Source organism: Carassius auratus, chromosome 16 (assembly GCF_003368295.1).
Source record: "Carassius auratus strain Wakin chromosome 16, ASM336829v1, whole genome shotgun sequence".
In the NCBI taxonomy this organism is placed as follows: domain Eukaryota; kingdom Metazoa; phylum Chordata; class Actinopteri; order Cypriniformes; family Cyprinidae; genus Carassius; species Carassius auratus.
Window position 1 is genome coordinate 15,277,044 of NC_039258.1, and position 15,286 is coordinate 15,292,329.

General features: G+C 35.5%; 1 protein-coding gene across 2 annotated transcripts; it reads left to right on the forward strand.

The window, feature by feature from the left end:
* The first annotated feature begins 291 nt into the window (after window positions 1-291).
* Window positions 292-13,542, forward strand: plekha8 (pleckstrin homology domain containing, family A (phosphoinositide binding specific) member 8). 2 transcript variants are annotated; one of them, XM_026284337.1, is made up of 13 exons: window positions 292-464; window positions 897-1,013; window positions 1,789-1,944; window positions 3,979-4,109; window positions 4,354-4,512; window positions 4,595-4,635; window positions 4,715-4,812; window positions 4,902-5,169; window positions 7,829-7,914; window positions 9,406-9,464; window positions 9,933-10,134; window positions 10,249-10,310; window positions 12,992-13,542. In XM_026284337.1, exons 1-13 carry the CDS (start codon window positions 425-427, stop codon window positions 13,187-13,189), a joined length of 1,617 nt encoding a protein of 538 aa, XP_026140122.1. In that variant the 5' UTR covers window positions 292-424; the 3' UTR covers window positions 13,190-13,542. The 2 variants fall into 2 exon arrangements, with proteins under 2 accessions (XP_026140122.1, XP_026140123.1); XM_026284338.1 differs by having other exon boundaries at window positions 294-464; window positions 4,718-4,812.
* The last annotated feature ends 1,744 nt before the right edge of the window (window positions 13,543-15,286 follow it).

Consider the following 15,286-nt stretch of genomic DNA (forward strand, 5'->3'; position numbering starts at 1 on the left):
CTCGGACCTCAGCACACACTCCACAGATTCCTAGCGTAAACGTTGGCACCCTAAAATACAACTTTTGATTGGTCAGATTGTTTTGAGGACGGGCCTTAGCGACCAGTATTTAATTTTCATTGGACATAACACACATAGTCTCAGCACAACCACGCCCATCTACTCACACCGTATCCAATGAGAGGTTTGCTAAACGAAAATCCCACAGACGTCACGCACGTGGGCAGATCCTTCTATGGTCACATGGACTGGTATTCCTGAAGTTTTTACGCCAGTCGTTTGCGTAATCTCAATTCCCAGCAGTCACTTTGCGTCTTTTGGATATAGTTGTCGTAGTTAAGAATAATCTCGAGTTTCTCAAAGAGGCTGTGTTGGGCTCAGTCTTGCCACGACTAAGTAATGAATTGTCAAGAGAAGGTCTGTCATGGAGGGAGTTCTCTATAAATGGACAAACTATATTAGCGGTATGTATACAGCGATAGTCAAAAGTTATGTGACGTTAATCAGGGAAGTCTGAAAAGCGGTTAGCCTGTTTGCTAGCACAAGTAACGTTAACGTTAACGCTAATGTATAAATGAAGTTAAGTCATCATCCTCTTAGGTCTTTGTGCCGATATATTTTTTTTTCCAACGCTGGGACCAACTGAACCACATACGTTACGTGTCATCTGCCAAAAGCATTTTCAGGAAAGTTTTCTTTTTTGGTTTTAAGATGATGTGTGATTCTGTTTTATTCACTTCTAGCTATGACCAGCTAAAAGCCTCCACTTGACTGGAAGAACAAGTCAAACCCTATTATGTTCAGGGATCTCAAACGTCATCAATACATTGTTGCATTGTTACATGTGCCAGTTACAGTGAACAATTTCATAATTGCTTTGTTGTTTCTCTGAAAAGGTTGGCAGCCTCGTTGGTTTGTTCTTGAGGGAGGCACTCTTTCCTACTATGACTCTCAAGAAGATGCATGGAAAGGATGCAAGGGCAGCATCAAAATATCTGTGTGTGAAATACAGGGTAAGGAAAAGTTTATGCCTAACCTGAGCAGGAAACCTAATAACCATTACATCACAAGCAGCTATTATTTTTATGTTTCGGGATATCTTAACATATGCTTACGTAAGGGGATGTTTCTTCATCTTTGGGAACTTTAATTTCCCAGGGGCTTCCAGGTTTTTTTTTTTTTTTTTGCCATCTTTCGAATGTCTTATTTGATTTTATCATATTATTTCAGCCCTAGACCAAGCCTTTTCATGAGATCATGATCATGAAAGTATGAATCATTGCACTTTTGTAATAACTGTAAACAGCCTTTCTACAATATTTGTTTGAAAATGATTTATAATCATTGCCACCACAACAACAGTGTTCTCCCTAATAGATTTTGAGACTATTTGTAGGATACATAAAATGCTAGATGAGAAGTTAGCCTTATGAATTATGAAAACAAAAGGAAAGCAGTTTATATGAAAAATGTTCAAAATGTACATTTCCACTGCCATCATTTGCACCATACAATCCTATTAAACATAATGCCTCATTGGAGATGTGGTGAAATGACACTGTGATTGAAATCATTGTTGTTTTACTTAATGAAACGGGGGAAAGGAGAATAATTGTGTGTTCACTGTTTAATACAGTAATATACTAGTAAAATAAACAAGCTGAGAGCGTGAAGAGACTTTATTTTTAACAGGACCAAAAGTGTCCAGAGTTGAAGAAACACCCAAGTACTGTATTACAACTATAGTGACTGATCTCATGCTTTGCTTATCCATCTTCTCCATTGTAGTTCACTCATCGGATATTACTAGGGTTGATCTGATCATTCCAGGAGAACAATACTTTTATCTCAGGGCAATTAATGCAGCAGAGAGGCAGAAATGGCTTGTGGCGTTGGGGACAGCAAAAGCCTGCCTCACAGACAACCGAACCAAGAGAGAGAAAGGTGAGTGTTATATTTCTGCCGATATTCTGTGTAGATCATCTGGCTTGTGTTAATATGACAGTGAAATATGATAATGTAATATAAACTACCATCTAGGTTGATAGTTTGCAGTCAGTTGTAATGTTTTTGTTATGGTCATTAAGGCTGCATTTATTTAATCAAAAATACAGTAAAAACTACAAATCAGAAATTTCAGCAGCCATTACTTCAGTCTTCACTGTCACATGATATGTTTTTTTTTTAACAAACATTTCAAATTATTATCAGTGTTAAAAAGGTTGAAACTATTCTTTGTTGAATAGAAAGTTCGAAAGAACAGCATTTATTTGAAATATACATCTTTTATAACAATGAAAGTGTATTTTTTTTGTAAATTTTGTTACATTTATTGCTGGATTGAAGTATTAATTTGCTGAATTTAATTACATAAAGTGTTAAATAATTGATCCCAAACTTTTAAATGACTTTTTAAAGGGTTAGTCAAAAATGAAAATGAGTCAACAAAGGCCTCCTGTACTAAATCAACACTTTTTTTTGTTTGAAAAATTTCTACATTCAAAAGGTAATATTCGCTTTAATGTACCTTGCGTGAACAGTTTTACACGGAAGCAGTTCCGGGCGGATGAAATTATGATGTTTTGAATATAGATATTTTTCTTACGATAATGGATCGATTAACTACAGGAGGCCTTTGTTCTGCCCCCCGGAGCCATGTGAGGCACTTTTAATTATGAATGGATGCGCTTTATTTCACTTCTTTTGGAGTGATGCACTTCAACACCCGCTACCTGCCGTTAAACAGCTTGGAAGATCAAAGAATATTTTTTATATAACTTCGATTGGATTTGTCGGAAAGAAGGAAGTCATATACACCTAGGATGCCTTGAGGGTCAGTAATTCATGGGCTTATTTTCAGTTTTGGGTGAACTAACTAGGGATGCACCGGTTGACCGGCCATGAATCGGAACCAGATGGTTTTGCTTAAAATACACAATCGGCAGTCGGACGGTTTTTGGTCTTTTTATCTTTCTATTATTTTTATTTTACATTAAAATTACATCGACTTAATTTGATTTAAAAATCACCTGCTGTAGCACACTGAAAAAAAGTGTTTCATTTATCCAATAAAAAAAAAATTAGGGTAATGATTCACATATATTGTTTTTAACTTGAGTCAATAGTTATTTATTTTTCATTGGCTCAAGTAAAAAAATATATATGTGAATCATTATCCAATTTTTTTGTTTGTTTTTTTCTTGAACGAATAAAACAATTTGCTTCTTTGTTTTATTCGCACCAACGTTATTTTATTATAACATTTTGGAATTATTTATTTTTAAAGTATACTTTTATTTAGTCTCACTGGTAAAGACCTTTTTTAAATTTAAAAATGAAAACAAATACTGAGTGCTGATTAAGAAACATCTTATTAAATGTGTGTTGATTGTGTTGTTTGGATTGTAGAACTATGCAGTTACTGCCTTTTAATTTCACATGGTTACAGTTAATCTTTTCATTTAAGGCCAGTTCTATGTAGTTTCAACCCAATTCAAAAACAGATAAAAAAAACTAAATGCTGATGTCTGTACCATCTATGTTTGTACTGAATGTAGGCTACTTAATGTGCAGTTACTGCCATTCATTTCAGATTATTGTTTTCAATAGCCAAAAGCCAGTTTGGCCTATTAAATAAATACCAAATAAACATCTTGTTTATGCACACTTTCCTTCTTTCTTGTTTGTTGCTTAAAGAAAAAAAAAATTGGAAATCGGTATCGGAATCGGCCATGAAAAATCATGATCGGTGCGTCCCTAGAACTAACCCTTTAAACTATATGTTTGGATGATGTTTTAATAGACAGTACGTCAATTACAGGAAACTGTGTTTCATATGATTTCATGGGGGCCTTAACCAATGAGATTACATAACCCATTCAAATCATGACGTTTGTTCATTTTGCAGTTTTGCAAAGAGCTGTCAATTCAGGTCTATGAAGGAAACAATGTCAACAATAGTCTCTTTTATTTTCTCAGAGCTCCAGGAAAACACAGACGCTCTGAAAACAAAAATGTCTGAGCTAAGGCTTTACTGTGACCTTCTCCTCCAGCAAGTGAACAAAATACAAGCAAGTTCTCAAGCGGAGATGGCAGCCGATTCGGGGGAGGTAAGGGAGTGCTTGTCTTGAGTCAACCTTCACTACGTTTATGGACATAGTTATGACAAATAAACTATACATAACCTGTTCAAACATCAGTACAGAGTATTTATTAGCTCAGACTTGCACTAACGAATTGTATTCACATTCAGATTTTTTGTAGTTGTCTTTATCACAAATTGAGGGGCAAAAAAATCAGTCCTAAAGCAGTCAGACCAATCTTAAAGTTTGTTGTGCTATGTGTGGGTTTCAGGTAGGGGATGAGACTGGAAATCTAGTGAAGTCCACTTGCAGCACCTTCTTGAAGACCCTGGAGGAGTGTATGCAGATTGCTAGCCGGACCTTCAATCCAGACCTTCTGAGTCTGACCCCTCCAGGCTCTCCTCCTGTGGCTACCATCAAACCTCACAAGGTATGTTAACATAATCACTGAACGGATGTAGATTCATTTAGTTTGTCAGAACCTAAAATAGAATGTTTTTTTTTTCCCATAGATCAAACCTACTGATCCAAGACATCAGCACCCAGGAGAAAAGTGAGTTCAGTTCATAGTAATGTACTCTTGTGGGTCAGATGTGCTTTTGTTTTTCTCTACAATTAAAATGTGTGTTAAGCAGACGAAAGGACTTAGTCAACATCTCAGGAACATCAGCACATGGGAGTGGACCAGAAAATGAACCACCTCCATCTCCTGTGCCTACATCTCCTACAAGTATGACAAACATTAAGTCAGATTCAGAAATGATTACGCATGCAGCAGTTGGCAGACCTCAACTATCATTTCTTGTCTTGTTCTTTTAGAAAGTGGTTTAATGGAGGAACAGAGGGAGACCATGGAGCCTCGTAATGGCTCTTCATCAAGCACACAGGACCCTGAAAAATCTGTAGGAGAGGAGACGGAAATACCGACCCAAGAAAAACAAGAGGAAGTCACACTGAGTCCCACACAAAACAAAGAAAAGGTCACTGAAGAAATCCAGGCTGACCTGGAAGTGAATGAGCTTCTGTCTGAGAATAAACAGGAAGAGGAAGATAAGGTGGACACATTCTTCAGTACCATGAGCCACAGGTATGAGGCGCCTCCGTTGCTGTGATCCTCTGAGGGAACAAGATGAATGTACTGCACACATTGAAATTATTCAGAATCTTGTTTTTGGTTTGAAAATTAGCTATGGTCATGCTATGTCAAGTTATTAGCTAACACTACTCTTAGAAATGTGCTATATGCAAAGTCAGTGTTTCAGTAAAAAATCTAGATTCTGGGACTATAAATCTCCATTGAGTAACATTGTGTGCTGAGTAACCAGGTGCAGCGCGATAAAGTTACAAGCGATCAATCCTGTCTGTTCTGTTAAAGGTATCTTCAAATGTAAAGTCTGTTGAAAGAATTTGTGACTTGCTGTGATATACCACACAAACCAATTTGCACTCACCTAAAAGTTTGCTTTCAGTTTGGACAAAAAAGACAGACCTTTATACTGCATACTTGTTGCGTCTCACCTGGTTGGATCATGATGTAAAAGGCACTTTCCACAAATAGGGTACTCTTTGGTGCCCCTTTACTTTTTTTTTTTTTTTTCTCGCATTAAAAACTTTTTAAAATATATCACACATCTGGACCCACTGTAAAATAGAGATTTTTTTTTTATGACAGGAATGTCATATAATTTTGACAAATTATAGAACTGATATTTGATTAATTGTAGTTCAAATCTATTTAAAAAGTCCCATTGAAATGTCCAAACTAGGGCTGGGCAATTTAACACGTTATCACTTTAACGCATTGATTGATTAACGCGGAAAGGTATTTTATCACGTGTTAACGCAGTTTTTTATTATTATGTCTGTTGCTCACTGGCTCTGAAAACACATACAGAAAATCATGGGTCACAGGAGGGAATGCTCCTGATCAAATTATTTAGGCTAATCAACAACATTCACAAACCAATGTCTTCACTGTTTTTTTTAATAGAGAAGAATGCAACAAGCTCGTAATCATGACTTCATAAGCTGGAAATAGGAAGTCTCCAATAGCATGTGAAGACAGTAGAGAATCGCTCTCGCTCAACACGGTGGAGTGAATCGTTTTGATAACTTTGTGGTTTATTATTTTGAGTCATATGGGACGCGATAACACACGTTCCTCTCACAGTATTTACTGCTTTACAGATCTATCGCTTTTCCCGCTCAGAAATATTCACGCAATCATGCAGCACGTATCAGATGTTCTGCAGTCACACTCACTGATCTGTATATAACTGAACCGCGCTCTTGCCCACCTCTTCCAACCGAGCCAGGGAGAGATTAACGGAGTGATAACACTAGTCAAACGAACCAGGCTTTGGAGGTCAAATGTGCTCCGACACAGTTAAGATTGCCTAGTGTGAGCACACCCTAATTATTCTCTCGCAAGTGTTATCCTGTGCCGCACTCTGCTGCGATGGGTCCTGCAATCGTCTCTAATAGGAAGATGCCTGTTATAATGATACAGTGTTTCCCACAGCCTTACACTCTATTCATGGCGGCACTCCCCCACCCCCATATATACATAAGTATGCAAATTCATTTTCTACCAGCAGGAGGCGCTTTAAGAGCAGAAGAGATAGAAGTTTCTCCGGTAACAGCTGTAAAGCAGTGCTGAGCTCACAAACGCTGCCTTATCAAGCATTACATGCAAAATGAAATCGAAACATTTTCTAAATACAGTTGGTTTCCTCCTGAAATACACCGGTTTTTGATTTTGAAACGTGCAGTGCTCATGTTTATTCAATGACGTCAAAGCCTTTTGGAAAATCTATTTGTGGCGGTCAGTTTTGATATTGTGGCGGTCCGCCACAAATAAATCAATGTGTGGAAACCCTGTTTTATGATAGAGAAAATCTGTGCTACAATAAGTTGGGCTACAATAAATATTTTAACTGTAAAAGGAACAATGCTGTAAAAAGCATTCATATAGCAGTCTGCCTACTTTTAAGTGAAAAATGTGCACTAAACACTACTTTTGAATGCATTATTAGTTTTGTGCATAACAATGCGATTAATTGCGATAAAAAAAAAAAACATTTATCATTGCCCAGCACTAGTCCAAACATAATGTTTATGGTTTGCTATACTATCCCTTCAAGTACAAGTTAATGGTCAAGCACCTTCCTTTGCTGGAAAGACTCGTATTTGTACCTTGCATGTGGAAAGTTCCAAAACAAAGAAATAAATGTCTTGCAGTTTCAACATAGTGAATGATTTAATCATGTAAAGAAAAAAGTGGTTCATGATTAAATGTTTATCATGGTATGTTTTCTTTTGGTCGCTCAAAATGAGGCCCAGCCTGATGAGGGTTTGTAGATTCTCTTGCTATTCATAATTCCCTCATCTCTTTTATGTTATAATGAAGTTATCACGTAACTACAACACTAATCTGCTCCAACAGCCTTCATTGGGCTGAAACCAAATAAAACTGAACTGTCAGTAATGTGAAATGTTATCAAAGCATTGTGTCGCTATTTAGATATGAAAACTTTTCAGTATTATATCAATGTGTGAAGGTTATAGAATCTCATTTATAATGTGTGCTGTTCTTAATCAAGGGCTGCATAGTCCAAACTGGTTTTCTTCTGCTTTTGTTATGCCTGCTTTTGTATTGTTGTTTAATTTCATCAAATAAATCTGTTTTGTTGCCGTGTGTTCTAATGTTTTGTCCGTGTCTGAACGTCTGTGGTTTTTTCTTGTAGATTTAGTGATATAATACTGGAGGACGACAGTGGTATTCCCACACAAGCCTTTTTGGATTCTTGCTATGCTATAGTACCAGTTTTAGGTAGGACACTCTATCTTTCACTCTTTCTCCCTTTTCCACCCCTTCGTTGCTTTGTCTCTTTTCTCGTGAGTCAAAGTTGACTCATTCTCTGCTTTCATTAGTATTGTGCTTATTAAATGTTGTAAAATCCTACTGGGGACATTGATCTTTGATACTCTGTGCATGTGTCAGTTCACAATGTGCTCTTTTTTTTTTATTTATTTGCATCTCATGTTGGTCTGCACAGTTAATACCTCATGCTCCTTCAGGCATGGTCTTGCATGCTCTGCTATGTCTGTATACTGGGACAGTTTGGTGAGTATCTGACCAAGAACTGGGGCTAAAAACAAGAAAAGCTGTGTCTGCAATCAATTTTAAAAGCTTTGCACAGAAGACTTTCCTCACTTTCTTCTTAAGAACTTACTTTATCAAGGTGATATCAAAGGTGATTGGTATGTCGTGCACTGGTTTTCTACTGGTACAGTTTTAAAGTCTCACTTTTTTCTATAGTTTAAATGAGCATGATGCTTCTGATGGTGATTGGGTAAAGATTAATGGTGTTTCTCTCTGGGTTGTGGTGACTCAATACACTTGCACATCAGGAATAAAGTAGATCCTTGTGCAGATAGATCATTGGACTGCACATGAACTGGCACAAATAGTTATTTCCCACAGATGTTTCTAGACCTTCACATAGAATTTTTATGTGTGTCACTGTCTCACAGTTACTGTGATCCTGACCAATATATGAATACACTACCATTCATAAGTTTGCGGTTGGTAATATTTTTCTATGGTTCCTCAAGGCATTATTTCTTTAATTAAAAATGCTGTTAAAAAAGTATAAATTGTGAAATGTAATTACAATAAAAATTTAGCAGTTTTCCATGATGCATTTTAAAATATAATTTATTCCTATGATGGTGAAACTGCATTTTGAGCAGTCATTGCTCCTTTTGAGATTATTATGATTTTGGTGCACAGTAAAACATTATTTTTACTTGTATTACTATCAATATTGACAACAGTTGTGCTATGTAATAATTTAGTGTTCCTGTAGCTCAATTGGTAGAGCATTTCATTATCAAGTGCAAGGTTGTGGGTTCGATTCCCCGGGAACACATGATAGGTAAATTGATAGCCTGAATGCACTTTGTAAGTAATGTAATAAATGTAACTAATGTAAGTCGCTTTGGATAAAAGCGTCTGCTAAATGCATTAATTTAATTTAATTTAATTTAAATACATTGATGCATTGTTTTTTGGGATTGATAAAACACTTCAAAGAAAATCATTTGCAAAGTCTTTTTTTTTTAATAATGTCCTGTAAAAGTCTTTACTGCTATGTTTGATCAATGAATTCTTCCTTGCCAAATAAATGTATTAATTTCCTCCCCCAAAAAATTACTGAACCCAAACTTTTGAACAGTAGTGTATGTTTAGGATGAAACTAACAGCTTAACCAAAAAAAGTACTTATAACAAAGTACTTACAAAGACTTTCTCCCCTCAGACAAGCTTGGACCAACTGTCTTTGCTCCAGTTAAAATAGATTTTGTGGGAAACATTAAGGTAAGTGTAAATTAAATACATTTATAATAATACATACATATTTTAAATGGCATGAGCAGTGGGTTTACAGATTATAGGTTAACTCTAGGGTGACGCGCATGCCTTTTAGTATTGGGGTGAAAAAATCTGACAATTAAAATTCAGTGCATCCAGTACAGAATTTGATCATCTCTAATAATAAACAATAATAAGTAATTACTGTAATAATACAGACAATATTTAGTTAAGCTTGACCTTTTCAAGGTAATGCCTGTGACGACTTTGAGACTGGTTTGTAGTGGGTTTCATTACATATTATGATATATGTATTATTACTTGGGAGGTCAGAACTTTTTCCTCAAGAGTTTATCAACTGAAGTATTTAACAGGTTACTGTAATTTCTCTGTACTTTTTCTGGATGTCACCATAACCACTGGAGGGCATAATAGCTTGGTCTGAGAGTTCATCCTCCTTATTTTCTCCATTAGAAAATCCAGCAGAAGGTGGTGTCCGATCCTGAGAGTTTCCCCACCCTGCAGAGCATCGTGCTGCATGAGGTGGAGACGGAGGTGACACAGGTGAGGAACTCGGCCACAGAAGCGCTGCTGTGGCTTAAACGTGGACTCAAGTTCCTCAAAGAATTCCTTTCTGAAATCAATACAGGGATAAAGGATGTCCAAGGAGCTCTTAGTAAGTCAGATGATCAAATCTAAAACGGTTTGCGTTGCAAAAAGAAAATAACACCTGGTTCAAACAACTGTCTTTCAGTCAGTGCTTTGTAATGTCCTCTTTTTCTTCTTTCAGATAATGCATATGGAAAGACGCTACGGCAATATCATGGATGGGTTGTTCGAGGTGTCTTTGCTGTAAGTGTTGTGCTTAGAGTGCTGTTTTTCCATTTTAAAGGAATATTTGTCTGATGGCCCAGTGTCACTTTTTTGGGGGGGGAGAAACTTTATACAGTTTTACCATACTTCATTCTAACAAAAAGAAAATATATATATATTGAAGAACCCACCACTAATCAGTTTATGGCTACGATATACATATTTTTTATGTTTAGTTTTTTTGTTATGTGTGGGCATCCATATTAATACCATTATTTTTTTTTATGTATATTTATATTTTATTTTTGCCATTTTATTGCGATATGGCAATATAGAGTAGACATGTTAGAGCACTGTCCTTCAGGCTATTTATGCCATTTTATTTATTTAGAAAGTTCTTTTATGGGCCTCTATAAAACATCTAGTGCAGTCATTCTCTATGTGGCGTAAGCTGATAATGACATCTGCTAACAATCACATCCTCTCAACATCGCATGAGCTGTCTGAGAGAATGTTTCTGAGCTTTGAACAGTTAAATAGACATGCTTGAATGTATCAAAATGCCCGTCTTTGCAAGTATCCTAATAATAGGTCTTAAGAGAAAGCAAACAGCTGAGAAAGAAAACCTCTGTAACAGTATATTGGATCCGGGCAGCTCTTAAAGTGACAGCAGTCTAATATTCCTGTTCTGTCTGTCATTCATGTTAATCAAACAACAAAAGAGAATTTCTCACTGCTCTTGACTAAAATCGCTTTCGCAACTTTAATAAGAAGGAAATTTATAATTAATTTAAACAGTTAAGAGTATGCAGTGTTTTTATACATTTATTTAGTTTATACAGTGTATGTAGCATTTCTACATTTATTTGTTCTTCTGTAGTTTTTGGTCCTGTTATTGTAATGTTTCTTATTCTTATATAATCACTGACTGTAGGGCTGTGCAAAAAATCTAATGTGATTTTCATGCACATCTCATCAGTAAAGAGGCTCCTTTAATTAGAAGTATTATCTCCAGCACGTGTGTTCAGATAAGGGTTGCCAGGTTTTCACAACAAATCCTGCCCAGTTGCTTCTCAAAAGTCCAAAACTAATCGCGATTCCAGGAGGTTCCCAGATATAAAAGAAATTGCTTCCCAGGGTTAAAAGTTTTTTTTTTTTATTGTTTTTTTGGCATGGATGTCTTGGTAAAATTCAAATTTTAGGGGCTAAATATCACGTTATTGGTATTGGGGTTGCTTCGAACCGGCGGACATGAAAAACAACTGCAGACTTGGCAACACTGGTTCAGGTGGAGCGGCAGTTACTACACAGAGCTGTAGTCTACCGACGACTAACACAAAATCGCTTTCAAAATCGACAAAGAATCACCACCGATTTTAAAATCGATTTTGTGTAGATTGTCAGTGAATTACGGCTCTGTGTAGTAAATGCCAACCAGTTTTGCCAAGTCTGTGGTTGTTTTATATGTCCGCGGGTCGAAGCGACAATACCAATAACGTGATATTTAGACCCTAAAATGCGAATTTTACCAAGGGAACCATGCCATAAAACTTATATTTTAAACTCCGGAAACCTATTTTTATCGGGGAACCTCCTGGAAACGCGATTGGGCTAGTTTTGGACTAGTTTTGAGAAGCAACTGGGCAGGATTTGTTGTGAAAACCTGGAAACCATAATCTGAACGCACGTGCTGAAGATATACTTCTAATTACAGGAGCGCCTTTACTGATGAGATGTGCATGAAAATCGCATTCGATTTTTTGCACAGCCCTAACTGACTGTTTACTTTTTTCAGTGAGTTTTTGTTTGTTTGTTTTTACATTTAGGCTAGTATTAGTTTTTCGTTATATTGACACTGCTGACAAGAATTCAGAAATTTCTATGGTATCAAAAAATGCAAAAACGTATTTATATATTTATATATATATATATATATATATATATATATATATGTGTATATGTATATGTATATGTATATATATATATATATATATATATATATATATATATATATGTATATGTATATGTATATATATATATATATATATATATATATATATATATATATATATATATATATATATATATATATACATATATATATATATATACATATATGTATATATATATATATATATACATATATATATATATATATATATACATATATGTATATATATATATATATATACATATATGTATATATATATGTATATATATATGTATATATATATATGTATATAAATATGTATATAAATATGTATATATATATATATATATATATATATATATATATATATATATATATATATATATATATATATATATATATATAAATATCATTACTGTGAAATAGCATTACTCCTATCATGATTTTGGCCATATCGCCCACCTCATAGCATACCATCAAAACCCTCCACCTTCCCCAGCTCCACCCATATAAATCTGCTACGAATAATTGAATGTATGCTGTATGTTCACAGCAGCTCGTCGAATATCCTTGCAGTAGTAAGTCTCTGTGCTTGTTCAGCAGCAATATTGCAGATCTATTCAGCCAAGACCAAATACACGATTGATCGTTTTATGGCACAGACTGTGCATAGATCCTTTAAAAATGTCTTTTAGTGTTCCATTGAAAATAAATGTAATATACAACTCTGTAAAAACAACAACATGCATTCAACCCTCCTTAGGCCTTTCTGACTGTTTGTTCATTTTAGCTGGCTCTACGGGCTGCCCCATCCTATCAGGGCTTCATGGCTGCTCTGGTTTCTCATGAAGGCGATGAGCTGAAGGAAGGCTTTACGACTGGCATGCATCGAGACCTAGACGTCTACCTGCCAGCCATGGAGAAGCAGCTGTCCATCCTGGACGCTCTCTATGAGGAGTATGGCTTGGAATCAGATGACATCGTGTGACTAATCAAATCCACGCACACAGCGAACAGAGCTTGGTTCTGACGGAGCTCATCGGTTTCAGCGGTGAAACTGTAACTCTTTCATCCGCTGTGGTAAACGAGCCCAAAGTTAGTGTTGAAGACAGGGAGGTTTCTGTGAGGGCAGGGCTTGCAAAGCCTGACCAGTTAGAGCGTGTTGGATAATATGGCATATGCAGAGTCCAATAACAGTCATCCCCGTGAAATTTCAACAGCCACGGCAAAATAATGCTAGCTGAGGAGTGCAGGGTGTGATTTCAAGTGTTTCGGGGAAAAGGTATATTTTTAGAAACTTTCAGTGGCGTGATCAAGTGTTTTGTTGAAATTGGTTGTATGTTTTTCATACACTTTTAGGCATGAGAGTACAACAGCAGATAAGCTGAAGATATTGTTTACCTGGCAGTGAAGGTGTTACTCGCAGTATGCTTATCTGCAATACAACTGCACATGTGCTTTTCTCCTGACTTCAAAAATTGCATTACTTTTATACATATACTCACATCTCGTTCATTTTAGACTAGCACAGAACTGAGTTGTTATTCAGAGGCTTTTGGGGATTCAGATCAACATGCAGTGTGTTTTATAAAACCAAGTACTTACCTTAAGTATACAGATACTGTGGTAGACTATTTTTTGCAGTGACATAATCTTAGTTTAAACACATTCACAATAACTTAATTCAGCTTGGTGAGAGGGACCAAAGCAGGGTTTCTTCTTCATGATTTTGTGGAAAGATTTCCTACTTTTAAGAACATGTAGCCGTGGATCTACAAAAGGAAAGATGCTATGATATTTCCTCGGTGACTTTATTTAATTTACTTATTTATACGAATATTAATTTTAACTGTTGATTTTTATTGTAAGAATCACACTATGCCTATTCTCAAATAATATGAATGATACAAATGTGTGCATGTTGCATTGCATGGACTATGTTTTTATATTTTGACAATAATCTAGATTTAGATTACTAAATGATTCGCACAAAATATGATGACGACTGTTCTCTTAGGTTTACTTTTTTTTTTGTTTTATTTAATTGAATTCCACAGTGTTAAACTAAAATACGACAAAGATTTATAAATATGCCTTCCTAGCATTGTAAATGTCAGGATTGTATGATTGTATGACTTTCATTTTCAGCTGAACACACAAGATATTTTGAGGTATTTTGGTAAACAAAAAGTTAAGAATATAAAAGCATGAGACATTTCTCAAAATATCTTTTATGTTCCATAGAGGATATTAAGTCGTACAGTTTTTGAACAGCATGGCGTCAACAAACCTATATGATTGTATTTGTTATGTTAAACACAAAAGAAGATATTTTTAAGAATGTTGGTAAAAAAAAACAAAAAAAAAAACAGTTGACGATAGACATTGACTTTCATAGTATGGGGAAAAAATACTGTGGAAGTCAATGGCTATTGACAGCTGTTTTGTTAACAATATTCTTCAAAATATCTTCTTTTAAAGGTCTTTTTAAATTCAGTTGAAGTTTTGACATCCTAAGAATAGCACACAGGATCCATGTTGCCATTCATTAGTATTAAAATATATCTATATGGTATGCCTTTTTATAAGTATTTGCTAATTGTACTTTTTAAATTGTATGTTAATTATACTGAATTGTCTTCATTGTTTTTTTTTTTTCTTCTTCTTTTTTTATTCAATAATATGTTAAATTTCTCACAACATAGATCAATTTTGTAAATTCATGAGGTGACCAATAACAAGCATTATCCATTTAAGTGACCTTTTTAGACACATGCAATGTTACATCCTTGTTATGACACTCAATCCTTCAATATCTGGATGTGGTTGCTGGGATACTCTCACCACAACAAGGATGATCTCTAGACTCAATAATAAGGGCCGAGAATAGAAGGATTGTTTTTAGGTGCACTTGTGCATGTGTAATGTTTTGGTTTGTCAAAGCACATAGAAAATATCCAGAGGTAGTGGCTTTGAATGTTTTGAGAGTGTATTCCACATGACCAGTCTGTAGTGACTAAATATACTACTACAGTCGAATACAGTATTTATTAAATGGCCGTCATGACAGTTCTGAGAGGCGTTC